At 38.4% G+C, this 22,898-nt stretch overlaps 5 protein-coding genes across 5 annotated transcripts; all 5 read left to right on the top strand.

Moving 5' to 3' along the window:
• The first annotated feature begins 1,473 nt into the window (after window positions 1-1,473).
• Window positions 1,474-2,643, top strand: LOC144629296 (melanopsin-B-like). The gene has a single exon (XM_078487518.1). It carries the CDS (start codon window positions 1,474-1,476, stop codon window positions 2,641-2,643), a length of 1,170 nt encoding a protein of 389 aa, XP_078343644.1.
• Window positions 2,644-5,309: 2,666 nt separating this feature from the next.
• On the top strand, window positions 5,310-6,254 carry LOC144667346 (adenosine receptor A3-like). Its single transcript, XM_078528734.1, has one exon. The coding sequence runs from the start codon at window positions 5,316-5,318 to the stop codon at window positions 6,252-6,254; it is 939 nt and encodes a 312-aa protein (XP_078384860.1). The 5' UTR covers window positions 5,310-5,315.
• A 1,902-nt stretch (window positions 6,255-8,156) lies between these two features.
• On the top strand, window positions 8,157-10,303 carry LOC144667347 (melanopsin-B-like). Its single transcript, XM_078528735.1, has 2 exons — window positions 8,157-8,161; window positions 9,048-10,303. Exons 1-2 carry the CDS (start codon window positions 8,157-8,159, stop codon window positions 10,105-10,107), a joined length of 1,065 nt encoding a protein of 354 aa, XP_078384861.1. The 3' UTR covers window positions 10,108-10,303.
• Window positions 10,304-13,581: 3,278 nt separating this feature from the next.
• Window positions 13,582-15,071, top strand: LOC144667348 (melanopsin-B-like). The gene is made up of 2 exons (XM_078528736.1): window positions 13,582-13,663; window positions 13,795-15,071. Exon 2 carries the CDS (start codon window positions 13,920-13,922, stop codon window positions 15,069-15,071), a length of 1,152 nt encoding a protein of 383 aa, XP_078384862.1. The 5' UTR covers window positions 13,582-13,663; window positions 13,795-13,919.
• A 4,773-nt stretch (window positions 15,072-19,844) lies between these two features.
• Window positions 19,845-21,178, top strand: LOC144628445 (melanopsin-B-like). The gene has a single exon (XM_078486534.1). It carries the CDS (start codon window positions 19,901-19,903, stop codon window positions 21,059-21,061), a length of 1,161 nt encoding a protein of 386 aa, XP_078342660.1. The 5' UTR covers window positions 19,845-19,900; the 3' UTR covers window positions 21,062-21,178.
• Window positions 21,179-22,898: the final 1,720 nt, after the last annotated feature.

The raw sequence follows: 22,898 nt of genomic DNA on the forward strand, positions 1-22,898 counted from the left end.
TTTTAATACCAGTTGTGGTGTATGATCTATCTATTCTTCTGGATATTTTAACTGTTTACTCAAGTGAAAACTTTAGGTATACGAAAGGGTCACTTTTCCTGTAAAAAATGGTGCATGAAAAATTAAGGGTTTGGACTTCGGGATGGATCCTCCCCGTATGAAACTCTGTTGAGTAACAAAACAAGTGGCGCATCAGGCTGGAGTTTATCCTAGTTTCTGTAGCATAACGCGGCTAGGAATATTTCTTCTCCCCCTTGGATGGGATGCTAGTACATCGCAGGGTCACCCCCCGCCCAGGTGTAAATTCGCCGGTACCCAATTGCACACCTTGGTGAAGAGAGGGACTATGAGAGTAAAGTGTCTTGCCCAAGAACACAACCCAGTGCCCCGGCCAGGGCTCGAACCCGCACCGTTCGATCTGGAGTCCAACGAACTAACCGTTAGGCCACTGAACGCAAGTTTATTGACGAGTTTAATTGTTCACCAAGGACAAACGAAAAGCCGGAGAAGGAAGTCAACTGAACAAGAACGATACAACAAGGCTAAAACATTAATTTACCATTGTTTATAGGTGACATCATAAACTACATTAAGGGCGGAATGCAAAACCTTGTATTCTTAGATTATTTGTTTGTACGTTTGACACACCGCGACGAAAGTGCTTGCAAAAGCCGCTTTATAGCGCGTGGGTAAAATTAAAGGTTTAGCCGGCGTTGTCTGAAGAACTCAACAAAAACCTCTAGAGATGCAGAGTTCTGTAGTTAAATCTTACGATTTATGTATTACTCTTCTGCGTAGCGTGTTAAATATAAGCCGAGTAGTAATTATAATTAGAGAAAAAAATAGATTTCTTGCCAACCGGCTTAAACGAGTGATTTTTTCAAAGCTTTGTGAAAGATTTGGAAAAAGTGACAACTTACTTTCGAGGAAATGAAAGTATTCTGCTGTGCCAAAAATTAGTTTTTTTCTTTATCTTAGCGTGGGGTGATCTCATTTATTGATTAAGGTAATTATAAGCTATTAATATAAGGCGCCAAAAGTGTTTCTATCCTGCAGTGATAAATTAATCTTCCTCATTTGTATGACTGAAAAGGGTAATATTTATAGTTTTAAACAAAACTGGTGCATGTATGCATTGCAAATGATGTGGTCGCATTTTTTCCTAACCTCTGCGTGGGTTCAACGGCTTATAAAGGTAATTAAAATTACAGTTTTTTGAACAAAGCGCTAGAAGTAAATGGATATTTCCTAGCCTGCTGTTAAAAAGTGATACTCACAGGATCAAATTAATATTTGATGTAGTTTGTTGGCAACATTGCAAATAGAAGATCAGACACTACCGGCTATTTACAGGTGTCCATTCTTGTGCTAATAAGACCTGATAAAAACAGTTTCAACTGCTACAGCAAAACAAACTGACTTGCTATCACTTAACTCAAGAATCTGTTAGAGTTAGAAAAGTGCGTAAATAAGATGAATTTTACATGCAACGCGTCACTGGCCAATATAAGCCTCAATTCTTCAAATGAGCTAAATCACAGTACATCTGGTAATAATTCAGTCTGCAGTAAGGCTTCCGCTGAATCAGCAAGGGCGACCAACCCGTATGAAGATTTTTACAAAGCCGCTTTCGGTTCCTCCATCTTCATCTTCGTGGTGTCGCTCACGACCATCCTAGCAAATGGTTTCCTTCTATTCGTCTTCTACCGCGACCCACTTAAAATCTTCCGCAACGCAACAACATATTTTCTCATCAGTTTGGCCATAGTCGATTTACTAACAGCACTCAGTGTAGAACCCATTAACGCCACTTGTTTCATGTTGCTGTACTTTCAGCATCCTTCTACAAAGAAGTGCCGCCCTTTCATGAACGCTGGAAGGTATTTTTCCGCTTCTACGATGACGGCATCGTTCCTGATCGTCTTCTTCTTTACCGTGACCCAGTACATCGTAGTTTCATCGCCTCTAAAGTACGGCCGCTTGATTACAAAGAAGAAAGTCTTGATCTGCGTTTCGGTCATCTATCTTTACTCAGCAACGTTCTGGTGCCTGCATTTGATGGGTGTGTCTCCGTATGTCCAGGATGTCATGGAACTCTTTATCCACAGTTATCTATTGGCCATTGTCACTATCGTTTTCTACATACTCTTGCATCTTGCCATGAGAAAGAAGATGGCAGCAGGAAAATCGCTTGAAGGTCAATCTGGGAAACGAGAAGGCGGTAAGCACATCCAAGTGCAGCGCAATTTTGTTCGCGTGAATTTCATGCTTCTATCCGTGTTGATTGTATGTAACATGCCGGCAGCTGTCATATGGACGATAAGACTGTTCATAGAAGACAGCAAATCCCTTCCTTCCGCGAAGATCCTGATTGGAAACCTGATGGTTGATAACGTGCTCTATATGAAATTTCTGTTAGATCCATTTGTGTACGCTTGGCGCATGCCGAAGTACCGAGAATCCCTCAACAAACTTATTTGTCGCAGAAATATCGGCGGGGAATCGAGTCGAAATGGAAACAACAACATGTTAGCAGTTGAAGAGGTTCGTGATGGCGGGTTGTCAACAGTGGAATTGAACAAATCGGCGATAACTTTACTAAGCTTTAAATATATCGAGGAGTCGAACGTTCCCATTGAGTGACTGTTCATAGACGGTTATCTAGATTCTTTCGCGCAAAATGTTCTGATTGCAAACCCTATGGTAGATAACGTGCTCTACATGAAATTCCTGTTAGACTCGTTTGTGTACGCGTGGCGCATGCCGAAGTACCGAGAGGCGTTTTATAAAAGCATCCGCCGCAAAGGAACTGGCAGAAGGTCGAATGACGACACCAGCACTAGTGCAGGAAGAGTAACCCCACAAGTGGCGTTCTCAAGCGTACCACCAAACAGATCAATTGTAATTTTGCTGAGTTTTAAAAGCCTACAAGAATAAAACTCTTCCTGAGACTGGAGTGACTCACACAAAAAAGCGACGAAGATGCTCTTCAGAGATCTAACAAGACTCCTGAACCCATATTTTTGAGGAAGCCTCAAGCCTAGTTATAACCGTAAGAGGTCCCAAGGTAGACTCTTTTGTTGATGAGTACATTTCGATAATATTTTACCAAGAGCCACATCGAGAGAAAAAGAAATTGTTATTTTGCTTTTAAATCTTGGCCACTGTTTCATGTTTATTTTCTGCTTAAGGTGTAGTCTGACAGGTACTATAATATCAACCTGAGGAGCAAAGTGTCCCCGGTGATTTTAAAGTTATCTTATTTACATGTATATGACATTTAAGCAATAATAATGATTTTTCCGAAAAGGTTTCGAGAACATTTTGTTGTGTTAGTTGTTTGGACACGTGACTTGGAGTTTCGGAGGCAAAGATCGAATATGGAAGACTTTTTTAAATGGATTGCGCCACTTTGGCGTCATAATTCGCAATAGATTGTCACTAAAAGAAACATTTTTTCTTAATACACCATACAGGTTTGATTGTTTGTTTGTGAATAGCTTTGGAGATACATGGGGGAACTTTGTGGCGCTCCCTCCCTCCCCTAAGTCCACTGTTTTACGGTGTCGAAGATATCCGTCAAATTTCCACCAAAAAGCTCACGAACAAAAAAAATACCAGTCTTAATAGGCTCATGCAGCGTTACCTTGAAAATTTAAAATGACACATTAACGCGGCACCAAATGATTTTCAACCCCTAAGGGGTGCGACGGACATCCCATCTGTACTAAATATAGCCCCTCCCTTTGGGATTTCTTTGTACCTTGAATCAGTATCTATAACACTGTCTACGTTCGCCTGGAAACCTGATTATATAGTTGGCTGAAACCAATGGAGATGCAAATTGAATTCATGGCAGTTTATTTGACCAATTACAGTGCCATAAAAATGGCTTTTCATTCTTAGGTTTAGTGTAAAACAACCTTAATTCGTTTGAAATGTATTACATATTAATTAGGAATGCTACACGTATAATATTTATTGCAGTGTCATTACTGAACGTCGAGGGTGCTAAAAATAACTGCTTTTAGAACTTGTATCTAGTATGCAATAAGTAAGTAAGTAAGTAAGTAAGTAAGTAAGTAAGTAAGTAAGTAAGTAAGTAAGTAAGTAAGTAAGTAAGTAAGTAAGTAAGTAAGTAAGTAAGTAAGTAAGTAAGTAAGTAAGTACGTAAGTACACTGTAAGTATGTAATTAGCAGATGACCTCCAGAATATTTACGGATGAAACATAGCTCTACCTGTACACATAATCAAGATTTATTTCACCTCACTGTCAAGATCAGGAGGTGGTCATGACTCCCCTGAATCTTGAACTATCCTGTTGTAGTCAGATAAAAATATAATAAAAATAAACAAGTTCATAGAGATTAACCTTGCTTCTACAGTTTCTCTACATGTTCCTAGAAAGGGTGGAATGTTGGTGCTTAAACGTTTGATAATTTTTGCCTGAGGGTATTATAATGGCCGCTAACCCTGTTGATCCCGCCATTGCTTGAGGTTTGGAGCGAACTAAAAGCGATGACCCTCTCTCTTCACCCGTTAATTCCGCCAATCTCCTAACGGTTTGTTTGTCGAATTTTTTAAGAGTGTTGGAGCCTCTTTTGCGCTAGCCTAAGACAGTGTTCCGTCGCCAGGTGTTTGAACGAAGTGAAATAACCTTCAACTCCAATCGTCCGGGGTAAAAGCGATAAAAAAGTTTTTCAGACCCATACTCGTGTTTTAATCTGCAAAGCAGCAATATTAGTTTGCCATTCTGTTTATTTCATGGGAGTTTAACTTCTCAATACTTCGTACAATACAGATCCAATACACAAATGGTCGAAGCCCTCTTTTTGCTCGCATCAACTTAAAGTGGATGTGTATGCAATACTTCTCAAAAGCCACGGGACATTATCATTTTGCCGACAGGATGAAAAGAAATTTTCTTTCCTCTGGGAGAGGTGGTAAAAAAACCTTTAATTTATAACAGTCTCCCTATTTGACTACAAGAACGTACTAGGCTTCAGATCTCATCTCTTGCTGAGTTAGGGCAATTATTTATCCGCTTTTGAAATTAAAAAATTACTCGACAAATAAAAGACCAAAGGACCAATTAGAGAATGGTTGCAAATTATACTGAGCCATTTGGCCAATTATTAGCTTATTAGTTTTCTTGCTAAAAACACCTGGGCCCGCAGTGCTATGACCAACACGATGAACAAATAACAAGATAAATTAATTTCTTCCTGATAAAAAATGCTCTTTTCTTCAATTCAAGGAAACTGAGAGAGCGCTAAACCTGTGCTTGTAAAATACATTTTACTCAAGAAGAAAAATGGCGAATTGGACTGTAAACGAAAACCTTTACAAAGTTCGACTTTGCACGGAAGCTCTTGCGCAAGGAATGCTGGAAAATATAACTTTTTCAGTATTGAATATTCTCCTTTCCATCGCAGCAGTTTTAGGGAATGCTTTAATTCTTGTCGCCCTTCAGAAGGAGTCATCTCTTCACTCGCCATCGAAGCTTTTATTTCGTTGCCTGGCAAGCACGGATCTCTGTGTTGGGCTTATTCCACAACCTTTCTACGTTGTACACTTGCTGGCTTTGGCCAAAAAACATTGGAACCTCTGCTACTTAGGTTTTGTCGTAACTAGTGTGTCTGGCACGGTATTTAGTGGTGTTTCATTGATAACATTAACTGCCATAAGTATAGACAGACTCCTCGCACTGTTGTTGAGGCTCAGATACAGACAAGTTGTCACTTTAAAGCGAGTGCGGATATTAGTTGCTTTTTGTTGGCTTTCCTGCTTTGCTATCGGATCGTCTCTTGCCTTAAACTCGGCTGTAGTAGCACGCGTTGTTTCTGTTATGCTGATACTGTGTATAGTAACCTCAAGCTTCTGTTATTTAAAGATGTATCACACCCTTCGCCGTCACCAGACGCAAGTACACGATCATGTTCAACAAGGACAACCGAACGAAGGAGGGAGTACTTTAAACATGGCACGATACAGAAAAACAGTGTCCACAGCATTGTGGCTACAAATGACATTACTTGTTTGTTATCTTCCGTATTATATAACAATTGCTGTAGCAGGAACTTTTATTGGGCTTAAAAAGGAACTGCCTCTAGCTACTAACATTGCTTTTAAATTGACAATTACTCCCGTGTTTTTAAACTCGTCTCTAAACCCGATTCTTTACTGCTGGAAACTTAGAGAAGTAAGGCAAGCGGTGAAGAATACGATCAGGCAGTTGTTTTCATTCTCATAGTTAGCTGCTAACAAAAAAATATCATGATAAAGTGAATACCTTTTGTAGATCTGAGTGGAGTGATTAAAAATCTCAGTCTACAATTTGAAGGTGTGTTGTTTCTGATGGCTGCAACAAGCTGATTCTGAAAATAAAATCTAATTTTAATTAGATTATCTAGATTATTAGATTATCAGTTATGGGTATTTACTATATACCTCATGGAAAGAAAGACTTAAATGATTCACAGCTAATAAGTGAAAAATTACGAAGGAAATTTTATATAAATTGTCTGTATTTCAAGCAAAGCGAAGGACTTGGTTGTAAGGCATCAAAATTAAGTCGCTCTTTAGAGCTGTTGTTTCGGCCTTTCTAGTTTGCCCAGAATCAAATTGCTTAATCCTCATTTTTGTTTGAACAATGTTTTTCGAAAAGGAAATTTGGAATTGTGTGTGAATTCATCTTTTAATTCCGTAAGTAGAGAATAAACACTATATATTAAAACATTGTGACTAAGGTATTGCAAGGAAATTAAATTTTATTAAAACTAATGGTAAAATGAACCATGACATCCGTTAGAATAATTATGTATACTTTTGAAGATGCAAAACCTATGGGGTTATTCCTTAAATATAACACAATGTAGCCTGCGCAGCTGGCGGTTTTGTTTGGGTTAACGCGCGGGCGAAACCGCGACAACGAGCGGCGAAGCCGTAAGTGGCCTTGAGAGAAGAAATTCTTCTCCCTAAGGCCCTCGCGGCTTCGCGGCTTGCTCGTGCGCGCGTTTACCCAAACGAAACCGTCAGCTACGCAGGCTAAACACAATGTCACAGTAGGTTTGTACTTTGTGTTTAACGGTTTCACATAACATTGATTGGTTTTGATCAGTGCTTTCAAAATAAATTAAAAACCAAGTATGTAGTGTTTGAAATAGGTATAAGTAATTACTACAGCTATATTTGAATTTTGAAGTAATATTAATTTTCAACGTTATTGGAAAACGTGAGCCACTTGACGGCAAAATTATGTAGGAAAAAATGTTCTTCGACCATGTTAGAGTAATTAGGTCGGAAACATTTTTCGATCTTCCGATAGCATTCGAAAAATACAAAAGCCCTCTTATAAAGCTTAGGTCTTCGAATAATCTTCCCTATCATTGGGAAATGTCTTCGAGTCAACTTGGAGTTTTTGGAAGTTCTCGGGCAATCTTCGGTATCTTCACAGTAATTTTCCTGCAAGGGGGACTTATTATAGCTGGCCTGGAGATACAGATCTTTTTAATATGCTGATATATTCCCGCAACAGTTACTGTGGAATTTCGGTACTAAATATACGTATGCACCAGGAAATAATTTTCTCTCGACTGTCATTTGTAGGGATCAATAACCAAAGCCAGAGCGTAGCGAGTTCTTGATTGAGTTCACGGCACTAAAAATTGTTTCCCGGCAACAACGCTCGTAGTTCTTTGTCCCAGTAATCTTATCTTATTTATCGTGAGATTTTTGATACTGTTAAAAAGTTATGAATGACAAGTTTAATGTGAGGAAATCCCATCCAATTCTCTTGGGTCTACTAAAAGATGCAGAAGATCGTCATCAAAAACAGGAATGTTAAATATTTATCAAGGAAGGAGGTTTTAAAGTACATTGTTTACGCGACCTACTACACCTAGAAAATTCTAAATGTGACATGTTTCTACGATTCATGAAATGATTAACTCGAGAAGGAAAAAAGTCATTGTTAACATCTTCATTTATGTATGATAGTTTGTAAGTTGCAGTGTTATTTTAATTAAAAACAAAAACCAATCAAATTAGGTAGTAAAAATACCTATGGTCTTTCAAGTTCGTTGGGGAGATTCCTATTTTATTTAGGACAAAAGAAGCAAAAAAAGCACCGAGTTGGTAAATCACAAGTCGTGTCATGCGGTAACTCATTAACACTGTATTTCAAAATGTGACCTTCATTATTCTTAAGTCAAAGTTTGACCTTAATTATATTCTTGAGAACCAACCAGATGAACACGAAATTTCCAGCTATTTCAAATAAATATCGCTTCTTCATCTCAACATGAACCGATTGTAACTGTAAATGTGAAGCACCAAAAGTAATTTGACCTCTTTGTCATTCTTGAGAACTAACCAGATGGACATAAAACTCCATATTGTGCCAAATAAATTTTTGTTTCCTTATCTCAGTGTAAGTTGACCCCCCTTACGATAATTGATATTGTAACTGTCAATATAAAGCACCAAAATTAAGTTGATATCTACATTGGCCTTGGGAATTAACCAGATGACACCAAAACATTATTCCCTATTATGCCAAATAACTGGTTTCTTAACTGGCACTGAAATAGTCAGAATCGGTAATATAAAGCACCAAAAAAGAGTGATATTTTTCTAACTCATAAAGCTGGCTGTAAACGTGCATAAACAAGACGACAGAAGTATATAAAGAAAAAGGGGTACAATACTTGTGAAGCACATAACAAATTTAATTTGATTACTTATACAAGAAGAATGTATTCATTAATTAATTGTCTTCAAGAAGAAAGTTGAAAATGTAGAAAGCCGTTAATTGAAAATTGTGAACTCATGTCACTGACCAAATATAATTTCGCTACAGTGCTTTCTTTTTGTCGCCAGGTGTTTCTCTTCATTTGGCTCAATATAAACGCTTGGCCAAATTTCACTTGACATAGTTTCCAAGTTTGAGTGACCTGCCAGCGCCCGGATTGGCTTAAGAAGTCTTCCACTCGTAAAAACCTCGTCCAAGATGAACCTTACATGTAACAACTCCTTAAACGGCCAGCAATTCTTCAGTTTGCGCCCAGACACCGCCGATCAACCCGTTTGAGGATTTTTTCAAGGCCGCTTTCGGCTCTGCCATCTTCATGTTCGTGGTTTCGTTTATCACAGTTCTAGCCAACAGCCTTCTTCTTCTCATTCTCTGCATCGACCCACTGAAAATCTTCCGCAACCCAACCACGTATTTCCTCATCGGTTTGGCCATAGTCGACTTACTAACAGGACTGGTTCAAGAACCCATATACGCCACTTGTTTCATGTTCTCATACTATCAACATCCCTCGATGGCCAAATGTAAACCATATATGGAGTTTGCATATTACTTCGCAACGTTCTCTATAACGGTATCTTTGATAATCGTTTTCGCCTTTACTGTGACGCAGTACATCGTGGTTGCATCGCCTCTAAAGTACGGCCGCTTGGTGACAAAGAAGAAAGTCTTAATTAGCGTCATGTTAATCTATGTCTACAGTGCCATCTTCTCTTGCCTGACTTTGATGGGTGTTTCAGAAAAAGTTCACGAGGCCATAACATTGTTCCTTCACAGCTATGCAGTGGTCCTGGTCACCATCGTTTTCTACATTCTTCTGCATTACACCATGAAAAGGAAAATGGCGGCAGCGAACTCTCTTCAAAACGAAAGTACATCCCGTCAGGGAAGTAAACATACTGAAGTGCAACGGAACTTCGTGCGGTTGAACGTTATCCTCTTAATTGTGCTGATTGTGTGTTTCGTGCCTACGATGATTATGATGACAATAAGACTGTACATGGGTGATTATCTAAATCCTTCTGCAGTACCTGTTCTGATTGCAAATTTGATGACAGATAACCTGCATTACCTGAAGTTCCTGTTAGACCCGTTCGTGTACGCGTGGCGCATGCCGAAGTATCGGGAATCTCTCAGCAAAGTTGTTTGCTGCAAAAATATCGGTAAGAAATCGAGTCGAAATGGAAATAAAAGCATGTCGACAACAGCATTTAATGTTAGTGAATCAACAACTACAGAACTGAACAAATCGACAATAACTTTGCTCAGCTTTAAAAATGTCCCCACGGACTAAGTAACGGAATTGTATTGCCGAATTTACAAACAACGCATGTGTTACCCTTTTCGAAAATCCCACTAATCTTTTGCTTCCCAAAGCAAATTGTAGCCGACAAAGCGAAGGAAGATAAAAGTAACTTTTTTCATGTTAACAATTACAAACTGCAGAGTCTCAAGTTTATATACAGTGTCCAAAAATTTCACTAGTCATATTGCCCTGTTTGGTGTAAACCAATTTTCACTGGTTATTTTGCACTTAATTTCTTGATAAGTAATAAACAAATAAATAATAAACATAATTAATTATAATCTTGTTATCGTAGCTGTAAATACTTCTTACTGAAGCAGGAGGCTGGCGACTCAAGTTCAGTAAGCACTTTTTAATTATAACGATTTGTATACATGGAAAATAATGTGCAACTTATTCTAGGGCCGCTGGAAAACGTGCTATTGAAAACCTTTGTCATTAAAATAAATTTTCTTGCTTGTGTAATATATTTCTGGTTGTGTTTGCGTGTAGTGACTTGAGTCAGAGTGGCTTTGGGAAGCTACTCAAAAGACAGGGAATATTTTGCGAAAAATCCATCACCCTCCTCACCCCCCCCCCCCCAAAAAAAAAAAAAAAAAAAAAAAGAGAATCCATTTGAAGACAATAAAATACAGGTCTTGCTTTTGTATGCAAGGTCCCTTGCCAATCATATCAAAGTTTCACAAAACGTATAATTATTAATAAACGGAGGTAAATAAAGGATATCATGCACACTGTCAGTGGCGAAAAGCCTGGACTTTAAATTTAAATTCGGGTGATATTAAAAGGCATTTTGCCATGAGTGAACTAAGGCTTCCGAACAAATAAGATTCTGCTCTTCTCTCAACATCTTGAAGCTATTCTGTGATGACAGTTCTTTACATTATTTCCGTGTCGAATGACGACAAAATATCTTATCAATAGGTAACCTGCTACGGAAAGCTCCGACTGTTTGTCATAACAGACTCATTCATTTAAAGTTCCAAAATAATTTTGATGGAATTTAGCTATTGCCAAAAGCCATTATGCCTATTGCTGGAAACCTCACTTTTAGATTTTGGCCAAACATATGCAAAAGTTCTCAAAGATAGGATAACTGAGTTTTTTTAGTTTTTCAGGATCAATGTCGATTTATATTATGCACATCATTCTGGAATACTCTGACAGAAATAGAATAGTACAGAAATAGACACAAGCCTGTGATTTTTTTCAGATCGATGTTTCTTGCTTGTCGATCCTATGTCTTGATGTCCAGGTTTTCTTCCACCATATCACGGCAGATCGAGTGCGCGTCCTTCCCAACTTCGCGAAGGATTCGCAAGGGCGAGCTGTAGCTACCCAATCTAGATGGGAAATGGTGCTGCGATTTGTGATTTGTTGGGCTGATGTTGTACCCCACATGACGACTGAATCTGTAAATCGTGTACGATTTTTCCGTATACAAATAAAAAATGAATAGTAGAATAATCGTTTTGGATGGTGTCCTTTAATTTTATTTCCTTGTTGTTTCATTTTAGATCCTTGTTGTTTTGAGGCAGCGCCCACCCAGTCGATGGCAATGTTGGGCAATAAAAATTACATGAGGCACCCCAACTTTGCACCACATTTGACATGAAAACTCAGCTAACGGATCGAACTGATCACATCGTGGCTTCTACAACTGTAGGTTGATCGATTCCTGATTATCAAGGTCTTCTTCAGCATCTTGAATATCAGCTGGTTCCTCCGGGGGCCTCGTGTGCAGGACCTTTCGAAGGTGTTCTTCCCAATTTTTTGTCTCCAACTTCTCAAGCTCAGTTGCCAGAAATTCACCTTTCTTCTCACAAATACAGACCTCTTTTCCTGTGTTCTCCACACATTTGCTGTCTGGTCCTGGAGACTACTGATATCTTGCTAATGATGTCTGGCAGCAGCCTCTGCTTCTTTATCAAGGTTTTACTTTCCTCTTTTTGTGCTACTACCAGAACATGGATGATCCCACACATCAGCTTTTCTTTTATTTTCCCCTCCTTATCCAGTGAGAGCGTACAGGGTGTCCACATAGCTTATCCAGAGCCAAACATATGCTTAAATCCTAGTGTGTTAGTGGTAATATTGGTAATATTGCCCTGGTTTTGACAATCTTGGCCCATTCAGATTACAACGGGCATTTTTTGACGGGTCTTTACCTACTCTTTATCTTGCACAGGAGTACAAGTGACGAGTCGGACACGGGGAAACAATGGAAAACAATCGAGTCACTCCCTCCCTGCTGATCTTACAGGGGACTTTTCACCAATTTGGGTCTTATCGCACCTGTTAAGAGAGTGCCAGGAGATTTATGTCCCGGTCCCCATGCGGGAACAGTATTCGCTCCGATGACTTGGTTTTCCACGCCGCTTTTTTCAACATACTCGTTTGCATTACACCATTACCATACCTTCCCATGATTCTCTCTTTATTTTCAGATTTAGACTAATTATTCTAAGCTCCCAAAATTACTTTACGAGTTTAAGCAAGGCTATTTTCAATATTAATATTATTCCGTTCATTGCCAGTTACGAACGGTGTTGACTGACACTCGGGTTACGTATTTATCGTTTTACTTTCCATATATGAAGTTATTTAAAACAGAGGTGACTTGTCAAACACAAGGGGAAAATGGAGTTTCTATTTTTAAACAGATGACATAGTGAACCACCTGAAATGTATGCAAACATTCTTATTTTCAGTGTCAACATTCTTTTATGCGTTTGATATACCGCCGCGAAATTGGTTAATACCAGTTTTAAGCATAAAAGTGCTTTTTATACTAATGTTTTAGAGCCGCGTACAAAATCCGCCTTGTGACCATAGGGAAATTTAAATAAAATAGGCCTTGTTTGGAGTTCCTCATTTCATTATATGGTCAATTTTCACTCAAAGAGCATTGTTACAGAATTTTTACACTTCGTATATTCCTGATGAGGCGTAAGCTCTTGATTGAATAATCTTTCTTTCCTAGCCGGCGAGATCAATTAAGATATATATTTGGTTTTGCCACCAAGGAAGGTAAAAACAAAAGCTAGTCTGCAAATTAGCCTCAGTTATGCGCTTAGACTCTTTTTTATATCACACACATATAAAAAACGAAAGACTAGGAAGAGTTTGCAGTTACGTTTTCAGATTTACTCTTTGGATCAACGTCCGAAAATCAAATTTTTGCTATCATATCTGACTTAAAAGGGGCTTTTCACAGTTTTGGACAAAATTGGGGCATTATTGATAAACGTAATTAGAGGAAACGAGAATTTCCTGCTGTGCCAAATAACGTGTTCTATTTCTTGACCTTAGCGTGGGGTAGACTTCCTCATTAATTAAAGTTATTGAAATTCCGCCTGTTTATCTAAAGCTACAAAAGAAAATTGATATTTCAATTTTAACCTGTTACTGTAAATGCGTCTAATTAAGAAAAGAGAGTGATAGTCATATGGCGGACAAACCTACTTGTAAAGCAAATTAGGCAAATTGGTGCAAGATATTAGGCTGGCAGATAGCTGGCAGTTGGATAATATACCCTTAAAAGGTAAAGAAAAACAAGCAACTAGTATACTTTAACCGTTAATGCTCAATAGAGATCATTTTAAATTGAAAGTAGCATGTTGATGTTCTTTGCTGACAAACACACATCTAAGTAGGCTCGGTGTTGTATTTCAGCTGCTGGTTTTCATGTGCTAATAACATTGAATCAGAGGTTTCCCACCGTTACAACAAACAAAACAGAAGACCCATAACTCGAAACTCAAAAGTTTGCGAGCCCTAGCTTCAGGAAAGTGGACAAGATGAACCATACGTGCAACGCCTCATGGCTTAACATTAGCAGCAATTCTTCAAACTGGCTAAACCAAAACGTATCTGCTTATCTGTCAGCTTGCAGTGAGTTCGGCGCCCAGATACCTCCGCCGATCAACCCGTTTGAGGATTTCAACAAAGCCGCTTTCGGTTCCTCGATCTTCATGTTCGTGGTTTCGTTTATCACAGTCCTAGCCAACGGTCTTCTACTTCTCATTTTTTGTGTCGACCCACTGAAAATCTTCCGAAACCCAACCACGTATTTTCTCATCGGTTTGGCCATAGTCGACTTACTAACAGGACTGGTTCAAGAACCCATATACGCCACTTGTTTCATCTTCTTGTACCTTCAACATCCTTCGATGGCGAAATGTCAATCATATATGCAATTTGCATATTATTTTGCGACCTTCTCTATAACGGTATCTTTGATAATCGTTTTCGCCTTTACCGTGACGCAGTACATCGTGGTTGCATCGCCTCTTAAGTACGGCCGTTTGGTGACAAAGAAGAAAGTCTTAATTAGCGTCGTGCTCATCTATGTCTACAGTGCCATCTTCTCTTGTCTGCCTTTGATGGGTGTTTCAGAAAAAGTTCACGAGGCCATAACACTGTTCCTTCACAGCTATGCAGTGGTGCTGGTCACTATCGTTTTCTACATTCTTCTGCATTACACAATGAAAAAGAAAATGGCGAGTGGAAACTCCCTTCGAAACGAGAGTACATCTCGCGAAGAGAGTAAACATGCGCAAGTACAACGAAACTTTGTTCGCTTGAACGTTATACTCTTAATTGTGCTGATTGTGTGTTTTGTGCCAACGATGATTATGATGACAATACGACTGTACATGGAAGAACATCTAGCTCCTTACTGGCCAAATGTTCTGATGGCAAATTTGATGACAGATAACCTGCATTACCTGAAGTTCTTGCTGGACCCGTTCGTGTACGCGTGGCGCATGCCGAAATATCGGGAATCTCTCAGTAAAGTTGTTTGCCGTAAAAGTATTGGAAAGGAATCGAATCGAAATGGAAATAAAAGCATGTCAACAGGAGCAATCAGCGTCAGTGAATTGACAACTACAGAAATGAACAAATCGACAATAACTTTGCTTAGCTTCAAAAATGTCCCGACAGACTAAGTGACGGAATTGTATTGCCGAATTTACAAACAACGTATGTGTTACTCTTTTCGAAAATCTTACTAGATCTTTTGCTTTCCAAAATAAACTGAAGCCGATAAAACGAAGGAATATGAAAAAATAACTTTTTCATATAAATAATTACAAACTGTAATTAAAAACTGTAAAGTATCACAAGTTTATATATATATATATATAGTGTGCAAAAATATCACAAGTCGTATTGCCCTGTTTGGTGTAAACCAATTTTCACTGGATATTTTGCACTTAATTTCTTGCTTAAATTTGATTATATGAAAGCACAAATAAATAATAAACATAAATAATTATAATATATAATCTAGCTAGCGTAGTTGTAAATATTTCTTACTGAAGCAGGAGGCTGGCGTCTCAAGTTTAGTGAGCATTTTTTAATCATAACGATTTGTATACATGGAAGTATGGAACTTATTCTAAGGCCGCTGAAAAACGTGTCATTGAAAACCGTTATCTGTCATTAAAAAGAAATTTCCTTGCTTGTGTGATATATTTCTGCTTGTTTTTGCGTGCAGTGACTTGAGTCAGAGTGGCTTCGGCGAGCCACTCAAAAGACACGGAAAATCTCGTACAAAAAAATCACTCATCCTCCTCTTACCCCCGAAAATGAACCCAAAGATGATCCATTTGAAGACAATAAAATTCAGGTCTTAATTTTGTATGTAAGTTCCCTTGCCGATCATATCAAAGTTTCAATTTTCTTTTCTTCTGTCTAGATCCCAGTTGTTTTAAGGCAGCACCAAGTCGATGGCAATGATGAGCAATAAAAATGACATGAGGCACCCCAACTTTGCACCACATTTGACTGATGAAAACTCAGCTAAGGGATAACTGATCAACTCATGGCTTCCACTACTGTAGGTTGATCGATGCCTGATATTATTAAGGTCTTCTTCAGCATCTTGAATACCGTAGAATTCCGGTTATAAGCCCTGGGCTTATACAACTTCGTAAGGGGTTTTGGGTGGGCTTATAAGCGGAGAGGCTTATATCCGGGAGGGCTTATAAGCGGAATAAAAAAAACGTTTCGAAACGAGCCACGGGAGTGTTGATCGAAATACGTTTTTAAGGTTAAAAACACATAATAAAGCAATATTTAGCCCTGTTCAGTACTGTCATTCAGCAGAGGGGGGCTTATATCCGGGGGGGGCTTATAACCGGATGTATTTTTTTGTTTTAAGGTAGATGGGCCTATAACCGGGGGGGCTTATAAGCGGGGGGGCTTATAACCGGAATTTTACGGTATTAGCTGCATCCTCCGGGGACCTTGTGTGCAGGACCTTTCGTGGGTGTTCTGCGCAACCTTTTGTCTCATCCTTTTCGAGCCGGTTGCCAGACATTTACTGTTCTCCACACATTTACTGTCTGACCCTGGAGACTACTGATATCTTGCTAATGATGTCTGGCAGCAGCCTCTGCATCTGTAGCAAGGTTTTCCTTTCCTCTTTTCATGCTGCTACCAGAACATGCATGATCCTTTACATAGCTCGAAATTTCTCTAAAAGCAAGAATACTTGGCTCTCATCAGCTTTTATTTTATTTTCCCTCCTTATCCTGTGGGAGCGTACAGGTTGTCCTCATTGATATAGCTTATACTCAGAGCCAGACAATTTGCCTAAATCCTAGTGTGGTCGTGGTAACATTTTTTTTTAATTTATTTATTTATTGCAACACAAAGAACACTACTTACAACACAAATACATACACTACTTACAATGCTACTTACAATACATTACTTATTACATTGTTTCTTCACTACTTTTATAAACATTTCTTTTTAAATAGTAATATCACGATATCACGCATTACAATGCCTACTATAACAAATAACATTCTTACAAAGGTTAAGGTTACAGTGTACTTACAAAATTCAGTTTTTACTAATACAATTAGATCTTAATACTAACTGTATATATTTTTAATTGTCTATTATTTATTCTTCTAGTAGTATTATATAAATATTATGCTTAATAATACAGTTCTAATTATCTAAAAGCTCACGGATGCTCGAACGCCGGACGGTTCCGTAGACAATTTGTTTTTTAGCACGATTTTGAATGCTAGTAAGCTAAAGGATTCACTTTCTTTGGCTGCTGTGTAGATGTAGTATCGAGCTACAATCAGGCAAAAATTGAGCACGTGGAAAGATCGTTCCTCGGGGTGATATGCATATATTTTATCTTTGTTGGTCAGAGCCACCTTGGGTGAGTTGCAAGAGTTCCACCAAGAGGTAAAGAGGTTCCAGAAAATTTGGACATGCTGACATTCTGCAAGCAAATGTTGTAGCGTTTGTCTTGTTCCACACAATTGACATTCATCATCGTCAGTAATTTTAGCTCTAAAAAGTTTATCACGAGTGTAAAGGGTGGTCGTGGTAACATTGGTAATATTGCCCAGGTCTTGACAATCTTGTCACATTCAGACTACAACGGGCATTTTGTGACGGGTCTTTATCAACTCTTTATCTTGCACAGAAGTACAAGTGACGAGTCGGTCACGGGGAAACAATAGAAAACAATAGAGTCCCTCTCCCCTACTGATCTTACAAGGGGCTTTTCCCCAATTTGGGTCTTATCGCTTCTGTTAAGAGAGTACCAGGAGATATATGTCCCTATCCCCATGCGGGAACAGTATGGCTCCGATGACTTGGTTTTCCACGCCGCTTTTTTCAGGCATCGTTTACACGGACGCGGTTATTAATCAACACGGTTTCATGACCTCGAAACTTCCCCCGAAAACGACACGGTTTCAAAGTGTGTACACGAAACATAGCCTACCGTTTTCCAAGTGTTTTTGAACACGATTGTATAAGCAGGTACTGCACTCTGTGCAAGGTTCGGCATGTTTACTCTTCGCAATCCAGTAAATTTGTGGCAAAACACTTGACCGTTTTCAAATCGATGCGGTTTTGCCGATTACACGATCAATGAAACCGTATCGTTTTGAAAACGCTCCACTTTTGAGAGCGTTTTCAAAACGATCCGGTTTCAGTTGTGTCTCGATCGGCGCCGTGTAAACGAAAGGCGTAACCGCATCGAAAGCGATGCGGTTACAAATGAAACTACATCCGTGTAAACAGTGCCTCAGCATGCTCGTTTGCATTACCATAACAATGCCTTCCCATGATTCTCTCTTTATTTTCGGGTTTAGACCAATTTTTCTAAGCTCCCAAAATTACTTTATGAGTTTAAGCAAGGCCATTTTCAATATTCTTATTATTCCCTTCATTCCCTGAAACAAAAGGTATTGCCTGACACTCGGGTAAAGTATTTACCGTTTTACTTTCCATATATTGAGTAATTTGAAACAGAGGTGACTTATCAAAATCAAGGGGAATAAAATGTGGGTTTTCTTTTTTTAAACAGATGACATAGTTAGCACCTGTAATATATGCAAACATTCTTATTTTTAGTGTCAACATTCTTTTATGCGTTTGATATACCGCTGCGAAATTTTAAGCAAATAAATGCTGTTGGTATTGATGTTTTAGTGCCATGCATGCATTTCTTATTTTCATGCAAGCTATACGAAAACATACGTTTAAAGTTCTTTAATGAAATAACCGCCAAATATAGTATTTTTAACGAGTTTGATATTAATGCAAAATCTTTATTTCTTTGTAACAGCATTGATCCTGCTGTTTGTCGATCAACTGCTGCTTTTGTTTTTCAAGCTATGTCTCTTAGACATGAAACTTTATTTTCCAAATGATAAAATCGCATTTTTTTTTTGTTTCATTTCTGATACTACTTGTAATTTCTCAAGTGTAAGTAGGTAATGCCATGTATTTTTATGGAAATACCTCAATAAATTGTTGTTGTTGTTGTTGTTGTTGTTGTAAAAGCCGCCTTATAGCAATGGGCGCTTTTTGGAGTACTTCATTTACATGATCAATTTGCACTCAAAGAACATTGTTGCAGAATTTTTACACATCGTATATTTCAGATGAGGCGTAAGTTCTTGATTAAATAATCCTTTCTTTCCTCAGGCGAGATTAAGATATGTATTAGGTTTTGCCATCAAGGAAGGTAAAACAAAAGCTAGCCTACAAATTAGCCTTTTTATGCCCTCAGTTGCTTTTTTTAAAATAACACACATATAAAAAACGAAAGACTAGGAAGAGTTTGCAGTTAAGTTTTCAGATTTACTCTTCGGATCAACGTCCGAAAGTCAAATTTTTGTTATCATATGTGACTTAAGAGGAGCTTTTCACAGTTATGGACAAAATTTGGGCATTATTGATAAACGTAATTAAAGAAAACGAGAATTTCCTGCTGTGCCAAATAATTTGTTCTATTTCTTGACCCTAGCGTGGGGTAGAATTACTCATTAATTAAAGTTATTGAAATTACGGCTGTTTATCTTAAGCTCCAAAAGAAAATTGATAATTCAATTTAACCTGCTACTGTTAATGCGTCTAATTTAGAAAAGAGAGTGATAGTCATATGGCGGAAAAACCTAATTGTTAAGGAATTGGAGCAAGTTAGTAGGCAGGTAGGTGGCTGGCAGATGGATGATATACCCTTAAATGGTAAAGAAAAATAAGCAACTATGCTTTAGCCGTTAATGCACAATAGAGATCATTTTAAATTGAAAGTAGCATGTTGACATTCCTTGTTGACAAACACGCATCTAAGAAAGCTCAGTGTTGTATTTGACGTATTTCAGCTGTTGCTTTTCATGTGCTAATGACATTTAATCAGAGGTTTCCCACCGTTACAACAAACAAAACAGAAAAACCATAACTCGAAACTCAAAAGTTTGCGAACCCTTTCTTCAGGAAAGTGGATAAGATGGACCTTACGTGCAACGCCTCGTGGCTTAACATTAGCAGCAATTCTTCTGATTCTTCAAACTGGCTAAACCAAAACGTATCTGCTCATCTGTCAGCTTGCGGTGAGTTCGGCGCCCGGAGACCACCACCGATCAACCCTTTTGAGGATTTTTACAAAGCCGCTTTCGGCTCTGCCATCTTCATGTTCGTGGTTTCGTTCACCACAGTCCTAGCCAACAGCCTTCTTCTTCTCATTTTCTGCATCGATCCATTGAAAATCTTCCGCAACACTACCACATATTTCCTCATTGGTTTGGCCATAGTCGACTTGTTAACAGGACTGGTGCAAGAGCCCATATACGCCACTTGTTTCATTTTCTTGTACTTGCGACATCCTTTGACGCCCAAATGTCAACCATACATGCAATTTGCACATCACTTCGCAACCTTCTCGATAACGGTATCGTTGGTAATCGTTTTCGCCTTTACCGTGACGCAGTATATCGTGGTTGCATCACCTCTGAAGTACGGCCGTTTGGTGACAAAGAAGAAAGTCCTCATTAGCGTCGTGTTCATCTATGTCTACACTGCAATCTTCTCTTGTCTGCCTTTGATGGGTGTTTCAGAAAAAGTTCACGATGCCATAACACTATTCCTTCACAGCTATGCAGTGGTCCTGGTCACCATCGTTTTTTACATCCTTCTGCATTATACCATGAAAAGGAAAATGGCGGCAGCGAACTCACTTCAAAACGAAAGTACGTCCCGTCAGGAAAGTAACCATACTAAAGTGCAACGGAACTTTGTTCGCTTGAACGTGATCCTTTTAATTGTGCTGATTGTGTGTTTCGTGCCTACGATGATTATGATGACAATACGACTGTACATGGAAGAACATCTAGCTCCTTACTGGCAAAAGGTTCTGATTGCAAATTTGATGACAGATAACCTGCATTACCTGAAATTCCTGTTAGACCCGTTCGTGTACGCGTGGCGCATGCCGAAGTATCGAGAATCTCTCAGTAAAATAATTTGCCGTAAAAATATCGCAAAGAAATGGAGGGGAAGTGAACGCGAGAGCAAGTCTACAACTGGAAGTCGCGTTAGTGAATTAACAACTGTGGAACTAAACAAATCGGAGATAACTTTGCTAAGCTTTAAAAATATCTCTGTGGACTGAGGCTGAGGCTCTTAGTTAAATTGAAGAGATGTTTTCTGGAAAGCCCCAATCTAGACATTGTCATCGTTGACCGGTCAGGAAAAGAGGATGCAATCTTTGGTTTCAAATGAACCTATACCTTCCTCGTTGTCTGTAGATTAAGGAACAGATATTGTATTGAGTAACTGAATCTTTTTTTGTTCGCTCGCGAGGGATTTAGATTTCCCGTGGAGGGTCCCATTTGACGGGGCGGGTATGCTTGTCGTCTCGCTTAAGGGTGCTAGTTATTTTTGGTCAATTACGTGCATCCTAGGGTAACCGTCCTTACTACTAACGCCAATAATTTAAGTGTGAGGTTTGTTTTGATAAAAAATAAAAAAACGGGGGGAGACTTTTAGGAGGGGAAAAAAAAAAAACAAGCTTGAGCCACGCACAGATTAATTGGTCTAATCAAAATATTCCGACTTGCATCTCCTTCCTTTTTTATTTGGGTTCCCCTGGTCCGGCAGATTTGAACTTTCGTTTGCGCAGTCGATGTGTATTCTTTTTGCCCGCGGGAAATAATTAATATCATTCGCCGCAATTTTCTTTACTCTAGAATTGACTAAAGCTTGTGGACTGAAATGTTTCATGAATCACTGTCATTATATGTGAACTCTTTTTCTTGTAAATAGATAGCTACACGATTGATGGGCAGTTTGTTTCATTTTTACATTCAATTACGCTTATCAATTTGATGCGGAATAGGTATAAAGCGCTTATAACAAGCCGACTACTTTTATGAAAATTAAGAAACTTGTGTGAAAAAAAATATCTCTAATGGGAATCAGTATCTACATTTAAGTATGCTTGTCTAACACGTCGGTGACATTTTGTGGCAAAAACATCAGTTATTTCTTTTTATTTAAAAAAAAAAAAACATTTTTAGTTATCTTCCGAGAGGGGTAGCCAACCTTACCTGAGGTTGAAACGATACTTGCTAGCCTTGTATATAGGAATTTTTTCGTAAAAATGAAATAGAGCGTAATTTACACTTTTAAATGAAAAGTGGTAAATGTGTGAAGTTACGGTGGAAAGACATTTATCTTTTAAATAGGCAAGCCAGTAAAATAGTAGTAACAAAATGTTTCAGAAACAAAAACGTCATATAACGGTAACAATACCTGACGGGGGTCAGAGCACCCAAACCGCCATTACTTATATACGGTGACGTGAATTGTTCCATATCATAAGCTGAACAATAATAAATATATAAATAAATGAATGTAAATAAAATAAAAAATATATGTTTACCGATTTGTTGGTCGTTCAAGAAACTTTCCTAATGTCCCTTTTACCAATTAAAATGCGTACACCAACAAAATTAGTTTGTTAACTGAAAATATTAAGCTGAATGTATTAAGCGTGTTGTAGGTGGCTACATGAAGGTTATTTTTATAGTTCGCTTATCTCCATCCCTAGGTCCTTTACTTCTTCATTCGCGCCAAGCAAGATGAACCTTTTTTTTATAATACCTTCCTAAGAAGATCCTTTTTTCATATCATACGCAATGTTTTAACAATAATAAAAGTAAGGAATGGTATTATTAAAAGATGCGTTAGGAACGACCCAGATACAAACCAAATCCATATTAAAATATATAAATCCAGAGTTCCCAAAACTAATGGAAAAGTGATTTTTCTGTTTCCCTGCGTTACGTACGTTACCTGTGAATTTTTCTCAGGGCGTGAAAAGGTTGACGTCCACATCTATTTAACCGTGCATACAGTCAGGAGCCCATTACCTGAAACAAGTGCATGACTCACGGGCTTCCTTTTCGATTTAAAGAAAACATAGCAGGATAAACAAACTGAAAAAG

This window comes from Oculina patagonica, chromosome 10 (genome assembly GCF_052425735.1).
Source record: "Oculina patagonica isolate OP01 chromosome 10, crgOcupat, whole genome shotgun sequence".
Lineage (NCBI taxonomy): Eukaryota > Metazoa > Cnidaria > Anthozoa > Scleractinia > Oculinidae > Oculina > Oculina patagonica.